Source organism: Anoplophora glabripennis, unplaced genomic scaffold (assembly GCF_000390285.2).
Source record: "Anoplophora glabripennis isolate ALB-LARVAE unplaced genomic scaffold, Agla_2.0 scaffold1291, whole genome shotgun sequence".
In the NCBI taxonomy this organism is placed as follows: domain Eukaryota; kingdom Metazoa; phylum Arthropoda; class Insecta; order Coleoptera; family Cerambycidae; genus Anoplophora; species Anoplophora glabripennis.
In genome coordinates this window covers 45,032-55,566 of record NW_019419704.1, presented here as the reverse complement: position 1 = coordinate 55,566, position 10,535 = coordinate 45,032, and the positions used below count along the sequence as shown (strand labels likewise).

Below are 10,535 nucleotides of genomic sequence, written 5' to 3'. Positions count from 1 at the left end.
TTAAATGCTTGCATAGTAGATCTCGGCATGAGGGTATTGGCGGTAAATTCAAAAACTAAAATAATAATAATAATAATAATAATAATAATAATAATAATAATAATAATAATCTTTATTGCCCAACAGTTATAAACCATTTACAGAGCAAGCAAATAATAATTTTAGAAACAATTAAGTAGTGCCTAGATACAAATCAAATATAGACATACACACATATACACACATACCAAAGATGAAATAACAGTGCAAATGTTATAGTGATGCCTGTGCAACATTTCTTAATTCATTCATACCGCAAAAAAATATATCACATACTTCAGAGATTGCATTCCCATAAGAACTCATTACATTGATTGGTGCCTTCGACAATAAATTTGTACGAGCCCTTCTGCATGAAAAAGTTCTACTATGCCTGGATGTACGACTGGGAACATTTATATTCAATTGAGAGAGTAGCACTAATGAATCAATGTTACCATGTAGCAACTTGTACAAGAATTGAACAGCCATTAATTTTCTACGTTTCTCCAAAGACGTAAAATTAAATCTATCTAATAACGCAGAGTAGTTATAATCTCTTTCGGGATAATATCCATCGATCTTATATGCTAAATATTTTAAAAAATGCTTTTGAATCTTTTCAATAGCCATAATGTACTTCATGTATATAGGGCTCCATATTAACGATGCCTATTCCAATTTCGTTCTTACGAAACTAAAATATAAAGATATTAATACAGACGCATCAGTAAAGCCCTTACAGTTGCGAATGATAAATCCTTGAGTAGTGTAGGCTGATTTAATTATGTTATTTATGTGACAACCAAATGAAAGCCGATGATCGAAGCAAACACCCAAATCTCTTATGCTGTCAGCTCTTTCTAATATTACATTGTTGATAGCATACGGATGCTGCAATAAGTCAGATTTACGACTAAATGTTAAGACTTTACATTTTGAAATATTCATTAAAAGCTTATTCGTTTGACACCACATTTCGAGACGTTGGATTTGCTGTTGCAACATATCACAATTTTGAAAACTGGATATCCGAGAATATAACTTCAAATCATCGGCAAACATCAACTTTTCACAGGTTAGCACACTGCACAAATCGTTAATAAAAATCAAGAATAGCAATGGCCCCAAATTAGATCCCTGAGGTACTCCACTAGTAGCAATATAGATGTTGGAGCAGAACCCATTGTAACAAACATATTGTTTTCTCTGCGTCAAGTAAGATTTGAATAGCTCAAGAAAACTGTTATGGAGACCTAAATTCGAAAGTTTATTAAGCAATATACTATTAAAATATATATACAGGGTGTTCCCAAATTAGAGGGCAATATTTCTACGGGGTCTTCTATGTCGAAAAAAAATACTTTTTCTTTATATAAACATAGGTCCAAAAATTCTTCCTAAGGAAGTTAAAGCCACTTAAAGGGGCTAATCTGATGATGTTTTTTTCTAAATAACTCCCAAACCAGCTGAGATAAATTTATAAAATTTGATAACTAACTTAACTCTTACGTGGTCAGTCGGCCACTAAAACGAAATTTACAAATTTTCATCACACGTTCCAACACTGAGGGGAGGGGGGTACAATTTACCATAACTTTTTTATCCGTTGACTTTTTTAACTTTTGACTGAATAGTATGAAATTTCATAGTTTTTTAGTAAAAAGGTGCTCTTGGTTAATAATGGTAGAATGTTCCATTTTTGCGTAAAATCCGTTTAAAAATAATGTTACATGTGTTAATCACTGAGAATCGAAATTTTCAATATTAGTCCAGTTACTCGGGGTTTTTACCTCCGAATTCTTTATAACGGAACCGATTGACATGAAATTTTGACTGAATGTGGGGAATGCCTCAAGGAACAAAACTTATATAGTGCCGAAGTGTGCTTTTCCCTGGGGGTGGTTCCCACCCCTTTTTCGGGGGCGGAAATTTTTACGCCCAAAATAACCACAGGAATCGATAGAGAAGTCAATTTTAAGTAACAAATGTTATATAAAGTTTTTTGGATAATCCAATACTTTCCGAGTAATTCGTCATTGAAAATGATTTTTCACTGTAAAAGTGCTTGTTTTCGGACAGTTTTTTGCAAATAACTCTGAAGCTATTGAATTTAACGAAAAAGTTGTAATTAACAAAAATAAAGGTAATAAAAAAACAAATCTAATGGCATTATTTTGTTTTTCTCTAATTGCAATATAAACCGAGTTATGGATTTTTAAACATTATTATATGTTAGCTAAAAACTAAATTGGAACCAGTTAACGTTAAATAACGCCAAAACCATAAATATTAGGAAAAAAAATTTTTTGAACCTTTTTTAAAGTACTTTGAAAAACCTTTAAAATGAGCTATTTTAAAACTTTTTAGAATCAAAATTAACGGAAATATGATCGAAATAACATGATAGTCTCATTTTTTTAAAGAAAAAATTAATAAACAAATCAGTGCCTTTGGTGACAGAATTAAAATTAAATGCAATCCATTTACAGATTTCTTCATTTATGTTCTAAGAATATGTTCTGGGTCTTTGGCTGACTTACAAAGCATGATTTCGAAAAAAAACTTAATTTTTGAAAATGTTAATTATTCAAATTTTTAAAAAAAAATCGATTTTTACGTTGTAACTTAAAAATTAAAGGGTGTACGAAAAAATACAAGAGTAAAAAAATTTAGCTTTATTTTTGCTGATGATTTTGCTTATTTTTATTATTCCTCTAAAATTAATATTAATCGAGATATCGCCATTTTAAGTTATCATATGAATGAGAGAACCACCCTCTTCGAGCCCTTTAAACCCTTCAAACTTAAAAATGAAGGGCTTAAAAAAGATCAACTCAACAATTCACGTAGCCCTTACAATTCCCTGCAAAATGAGCCTTTGTGCGATTAAAAATCTTATAGGTGATAATTTTAAGAAAATACATATAAATATATAAATAAATGTAAAGGGTAATTTTTAAGGGTTGAAAAGTTGCAATCGATTCAAAATTATTTTATCAGAAGGGAATAAATGTTGATTTAACACGAGTACACATTTAAAATGTTTCTACACTTTCAATAAAATTTTTTCATTTTATTTTCGAAAGAAGGGGTATTTTTCAAGGGTTGAAAAGTTGCAATCGATAAAAAAAATTTTTTAATCAAGAAATCAATTTCAATTTGATAAGAATGCATGATTAAAACGTTTCAAGTTGAAAAAAAATTTTTTATATTATTTTCATTCAAAGGGGTGGTTTTTAAAGGTTTTTCCGGGTTGAAAATTTGGGATACTTTACGTTTCATGTTAGATAGCACATGAAATTACTCATACTGCATAAATAAAAAAGATTTGGTTACATAAAATGCTTAAATTTGTATTTTTTCTTTTTTTTCCAATAAGGGGTGGTTTTCACTCCTTAAGAACAAAAAGCACACCTAGCGCATATATAAGTTTTGAAGTGGGGGGTAAGATGAGCTTAATTCTAAATTTTGAGAAAAATCGATGCAGTTATAAAAAATTCGGAATATTTTCAGCTACACTAACTGGGCTATATTTTTTATCGTCTCAGGTTTTGAATAACAAAAATATGTTTGATGTTATTTGCTTCGACAATTCATTTAATTACTTTTCGTGAATTGTTAATTTCATAGAAATTTATTATTTTTAGTAAATTATTATTTGACAAAATATAAAAAACCATTGAAATTAGAAATTATTAAATAAAATAAACTAATAAAAATAATTGAAAACCAATGTATTAATAAAGCTTATCTTTATCTCAATAGTAATTTTTATAACAAAATGCTCAAACAGATTTCCGTTTTGCTGAATACATTTTTCAGCTCGACGTCGAATTGCCCGAGATTAACTCAAAAATTCCAAATTATTTTGTGTGATTTGATTTTCAGCCAAGTAAATGAATCTTCTGTTGTAATTCCTCTAAAGGATTTATTTCTGTAGCATAAACTACAGCCCTCATCCTACCCCACAGAAAGTAATCTAGAGGATTTAGGTCTAGAGACCGAGGTGGCCATGGAATGGCCTCTACCAGGAGAATGATCGTTTAACCAATTTATGACATTATGGCTAAAGTGAGGTGGTGCCCCATCTTGTTGATAGTGTGATGTTAAGCGTACGTTTAACGGTGTATCATCCAATCGTTCTCTTACATCATTTTGCAGAAAGTTTAAGTATCCTTCTGGATTCAGACAAACGGGAAACTGAATTGGTCCAAGTAGCTGGTCCCCTAAAATTCCTGTTCACGCATTTATTGCAAATCTATTTTGAAAATTTGTATTTGTATTTTACACAAAAATGGAACATTCTACCAACATGAACCAAGAGTACCTTTTTTTAAAAAAAAACTGAAATTTCATACATTTCAGTCAAAAGTCAAAAAAGTCAACGCATAAAAAAATTATAGTAAATTTTAACCCCTCCCTTCCACTGTTCGAACGTATGTCATGAAAATTTGTAAATTTTGTTTTAGTAGCGGTTTGAGCACGTAAGAGTTAAGCTAGTTACCAAATTTTATAAATTTATCTCACCTGGTTTTGGAGTTATTTAGAAAAAAACATCATCAGAGTGGTCCCTTTAAGTGGCTATAACTTCCTTAGGAAGAATTCTTGGACCCATGTTTATATAAAGAAAAAGTAATCTTTTTCGACATAGAACACCCCGTAGAAATATTGCCCCATAATTTCGTGACACCATGTATTAATTTCAAAATCTAATATCACTAAAAATGTAAGTAATTTAAATATATATGAAAATTTTCCATCTTCCATACTAACGTCACGTTCGGAATATAAACCGTGTGTTTTTATTAACGTTTTTTGAGCTCCTACAGTTCGAGAGATTAAAATTGGGACAATAGTGAAGTCGGCAGTTCTCAACAGCATTTTATTATAAAAATCATGTATATTTATTTTACATTAGACCTTTCTGTTAATTACATGTTCCACACAGTGGACAATATTGCTGTTTAAAATTAATTATCACGTTTAACATATAACTTATGTTTCACTTTGTTTTCACATAATTACAATTGGTGTCACACTTGTTACTCTTACATGCCTCCATTTTTGACAATACTTGGCACGACGAACAAAGGGTGACTATCAACACCTGTGACCTTTCTTTGTGCATCAACTCAGGTCTTCTCAATGACTCCCAAGGCCTATTAGCAAAACATGCCGGTACAATTGCATTTATGAACTTTTATGTTTCAAAATGTGATATTTTATACCACTCTTGTATTTGGATTTATAATCGCAGTTGTTACACCTGTACATTTGAACCTGTGAAGGATCTTTATGTCTCAGTTGGTGCTGTTTGATACAACGCTTGTATTTAGTTTCGTAATCACAGTCTTTACACCTGTACATTTGAACCTGCGAAGGATCTTTATGTTTCAGTTGATGTTTTTTGACAAAATATTTGTATTTAGTTTCAAAATCGCAGTCTTTACACCTGTACATTTGAACCTGCAAAGGATCTTTATGTTTCAGTTGGTGTCGTTTGATGTAACTAATGTATTTAGTTTCATAATCGCAGTCTTTGCACCTGTGTATTTGAACCTGCGAAGGATCTTTATGGTTCAGTTGGTGATGTTTGATACTTCTCCTGTATTTAGTTTCGAAACGGCAGTCCTTACATCTGTACATTTGAACCCGCGAAGAATCTTTATGTTTCAACTGGTGCTGGTTGATATTACTTTTTACTTTAGTTTCGTAATCACAATCATTACACTTGTACATTTCAACCTGAGAAGGATCTTTATGTTTCAGTTGGTGTCGTTTGATGGAAGAAATGTATTTAGTTTCATAATCACAGTTTTTACACCTGTGTATTTGAACCTGCGAAGGATCTTTATGTTTCAGTTGGTGTAGTTTTATATGACTATTGTATTTACTTTCGTAATCGCAGTCTTTACACCTATATATCCGACCTGTATATTGCGAAGGAGTTTTATGTGTCAGTTGGTGTCGATTGATGTATCTCTTGTGTTTAGTTTCATATGTGCAGCTGTTACACCTGTACATTTCAAACTGTGAAGGATCTTTATGTTTCAGTTGGTGATTTTTGATATTGCCCTTTAATTTAGTTTTGTAATCGTAGTCTTTACACCTGTACATTCGAACCTGCGAAGGATCTTTATGTTTCAGTTGGTGCCTTTTGAGAACGTAACTGTATTTAGTTTCAAATTCGCAGTCGTTACACTTGTACATTTGAACCTGCGAAGGATCTTTATGTTTTAGTTGGTGTTTTTTGATATTACTTTTGTATTTAGTTTCGTAATTGCAGTCGTTACACCTGTACATTTGAACCTTCGAAAGGTCTTTATGCTTCAACAAATGCTTCCCAAATAATTTCTTATTTTGAATTTCATACTCACACGATTCACATTTATATGCTTTCAAATCGTTCTCATGTCCCGCACAGTGTGCCGTAAAACAGATCTTACTTCCAGTTTCGTAAATACATTCATTACATTTGCATAATACTTTGCGCTTCTGCTTGGTTTTCATTTCTGATCCATTCTCACGTTTACAACCATCCTCTTCTTCATCTTTACAGACAGTCTCTTGTAATGGTACGATATCAAAGCTCTGCAGTGGCGTGTTGCTGAAAAAATTGCACATACAGGGTATTTTTAAAAAATCAAGTTTTAATTTTTATGAGTTATAGGTGACACATGCTAAAATGTTGCGTTCTACAGAAAATGACAATAAATGGGCATATTTACATTTGAAATTAATGAGATGTGATTAACTGATATGTGATACTATATTTGTTGTACCATTATACCGAAACAGTTCAGTGCTTGCTGTCATTTCTATCATTGTCAATCTTAGACTTGATTGATTTATGTGTTATTAAAAAGAATAATAACTTCCAAAGGTTTTCACAAACAGACAGTCATATATAAGTTTATGAAATCCACAAGGCATTATTTAATTTTTATTATAATAAAACTATTTTTGTGCTATTCAAATAGTGTAATAACAAAGTATAAAGCTGGAGTAAGACAAGGAATTTCGATTGACATTTTATTAATAGAATATGCAGGTCAAACAGTTGTGATATTTTGGTAAGGCTGTAGCAAACAGCGACCAGGGCATAAGACCCGAAAAAACCATCGTACTTTAAATCTATTGGATGTAGTAGTCATTTAAATTGTCTCACACAACAAAATTCAAATATTAAGTAATACCACAATAAGAATACTTGTCAATTTGCAAATATTAAAATCTAATGATTGTCCTGTTTCTCTTTACAAGGTTGCCATTGACCATAATAGAATCAACAATAGTACTAGTAACATAATTTTAATTTGAATGATGAAAGCGATTCAGATCTTTGATAATTAATTTAGTTAATCAACAATGTTATTTGCGAGATACTATCTATAAAGTCTCACAATAACTCCATCAATAAAAAGTCACGATACGGATAATTTAAGTAGAATCTACAATGGCATTATTAATAAATTTATTAAAATGTAAATAAATAATAACACCCAGAATATCACCTTAAAAGATGATACTGCTACATCAATTACGTAAGTAATATTTTCCATTTTATCTGTTATGTGCGATTGTTTTGTCAGTACGTAGTAGGTCCAAATATAATTCAATTATTATTTTCTAATATTGTTTGTATGTATGTACAACATGGGTATGTGTCTTTATGCTGTTGGTATTGTCATGCTATTGCCTGATGTATAATTATTTATTATTTATCATTATTATGATCATCCGCCTGTAAAATATTTTCCAAATTATCCATATTTTGTGTGACATTTTAGGCTATTGTTTTTTCTCTGCAAGCTGGCAGAAATTCCAGATTTTGTCGGAGGTCCGATACATGAGGAGCAATCGAAGTTACTATCGGCAAATATATATGAATTTTCTGTATCCCCTGATACCAAAAAATTTTTTCTAAGAAAACTCATTGAAGGAAATAAAATGTGGATTGTAGTAGTTTTTTTAGTATTCATCTTTGTCAAAAGGTATGAAACAACAAAAAATACAAAATACTTCTTTGAATGTGTTTTTGTATTAATTATATTTAGCTAAATCATTTCCAGTTTTTATTTTGAATAACTATTTATTACTAGCTGTTATTGCTCTGGTATACTCGATATCAGCTAGGGCATGTAGCTCATAAAATAGTCATTTCCTGCAATATCAACAGTTAAGATGCTTTGGCATCCCTAGATTTCTGGTATCGTAGAATATTGTTTGACTTCATTTGATAAGAATTTTTAGATGTTTTTTTAATTTGAATCAAGTCAATTACCTTAAAGTAGCGTAAACATTAATTTTCCCTAAGAAGGATTTAAAGAGTATAAATCAGGCTAAACTGGTTTTTCTTCTTGCAATCCGCTTACATAATCACTAATCGTTTCGTAACTTCGTGAGAAATTTCTATTTCTGGCCAGACAAACAAAATTTGAAGGAATAAAATCTAGTATAGCATTCTTTGTACCATATCTGATTCAAAGTCATAATGATAGTTTTACAATGATTTTAAATTTTTTTCCACTAACTTTTAATGATATGATAAAAATTTGTACAGTATACAGTTTATAACCGACAAAATCCCATAATTTGTTACAATTAATTTATCATCAGATGGTATGGTACATTTTTAATCATATAAATCACGACGGTGTCAGGACGACGAGCTGCCATTTTTTAAATTAATGTTAGAACAGTCTTATCTTACCTCCTTTCATCTTCCGATTTTATGTCGATACTTTCGGCTTTGATTGACATTTTCATCTCGTTAATATTGAATTCCTTGTCCAAGTTTTCAGTCTTAATGAATAAATCAAGTGGGGACGTATCTATTGGATGTTTTGCGGCCGAAGATTCAAAAGTATTATTAATTTGTTCCTCTACCTCTAAGCAATCTTTAAGGAAACTGTTGTGAGTACACAGAGAATCCAAGCATGGCTTACATGCAACGGGATCTTTGACGATGCTTATAATCTGCAAAGTATAGTTTTTTAAAGAGAAAAAGTATTTAATATCATTGATACCATTTCAGGAGCCAATTTCTCAATAGCTTCAAGTTCCTCTTCACGTATGCACCTAAACTCCCTTTCTACTGGGTGCAGACACAATCGACATATTTTCTGACTGCAAACTAATCCACTTTTCTTTTCCTGCATGTATACTTCTCTTAAGTCGAGCTGTAATGCTTTCTCGCTATCCGCATAAAGCATAATTGTGTTATCGGTATTCAGACATGTCGATTTAAATTCTGACGCAGCATTTAATTTTCTTCTGCAAACGTTACATATAACCTCTTTGCTCCCGCTATCAATTTTCTGAAAAATATGCAACTTTAACCAAAAAGAAAATAACTGTGGCGTAAAATAACAATTAAACACTAAAAGGTGCCTTATGGTTGGTTTATAAAAAAGTATTAGTCCTAACTTAGTCTTAGTCTTAGTATTAATCTTTACACTAATCTTAGTATTAGTCCTAAGAATAGGTACACGTTTATAAAAACAATGTGGTCCTAATTTTATTAAGATTAACCAATGAGCGATTCGACTACGCGCATGGCTAGTAATATCACAGCATAATACTTGTTTATTATTCTGTGGTAATGTTCTTTTATTTGTTTTGTTGGTGAGTGAAAAGAAAAATATAACCTATTACTATGGTAATGGCGTAATGGCGACCACTAGACAAAGACAGGAGACCACTATACTACGAAATGCAATACTTGTGCATGCGCACTTCTCAGATCTTAGTCTTAATCCTAGAAAAATTAAAAGATGCGAACTTTCAAGGTCATGTCTTAAGACCTCCTTACGACTAGGGATTTTTATAAACCGATACATTACATTCTGTACATTTAACTTTTTAGGACTAAGATTAAGGTTAAGTTACGGCTAAGTTAGGACTAATACTTTTTTATAAACCAACCATTACACTTGACACTGTTAAGACGTAATCTAAATATATTTCACTGACTTACCAAGTTCAGCAAAAGACCATCTAGAATATCTCTAATAACGTCGTCTATCACTTCAAAACTTTCATCGGTTATATATTTAAGGCAAAGCCTACAAGAAGTTTTCTTAATATCACTCATTGCTCTGCAACAATCTTATTTTGAGTATAAAAATTACTCAGAGACAAAATTATAATGCCGTCACTTCTAACAGTTCTAACCTTCTTGGTTTCAAATGACAGCACAGAGCATGGACACTAGAGCTGTAAGAAATCGTTACTATTCGTTATTCGAGTACTCGTTACTCGACACGATCCGAAGTAACGATTACTAAAAAAATTACGTTATCGTTACTTCACTACTCGAGTACTCGAATTTTGAAAGAGATGTAGTAGGAGTAGGTGTAGATCCGAATACCGAACCGCTATCGCCGAATCCACTGGTAAAAACAAAAACTGACCACTGCAACAAAAATGAACTCTGCTCCATCATTAGCGAGATCTTGAATTTAAAAATTGTACCGATTACTACAATATATCTAAACGTGAAATTCAAATAT

General features: G+C 31.4%; 1 protein-coding gene across 1 annotated transcript in view; it reads right to left on the bottom strand.

The window, feature by feature from the left end:
- The window catches only part of LOC108914602 (zinc finger protein 701-like), a 42,101-nt gene extending 31,871 nt beyond the window's left edge, over positions 1-10,230 (bottom strand). Inside the window, exons 1-3 of the mRNA XM_018720444.2 lie at positions 10,001-10,230; positions 9,051-9,341; positions 8,735-9,000 (exon numbers count right to left, since the gene is read on the bottom strand). Of these exons, the coding sequence (XP_018575960.1) occupies positions 8,735-9,000; positions 9,051-9,341; positions 10,001-10,117 (674 nt within the window). The 5' untranslated portion in view covers positions 10,118-10,230. The remainder of the gene's footprint in view (positions 1-8,734; positions 9,001-9,050; positions 9,342-10,000) is intronic.
- Positions 10,231-10,535: the final 305 nt, after the last annotated feature.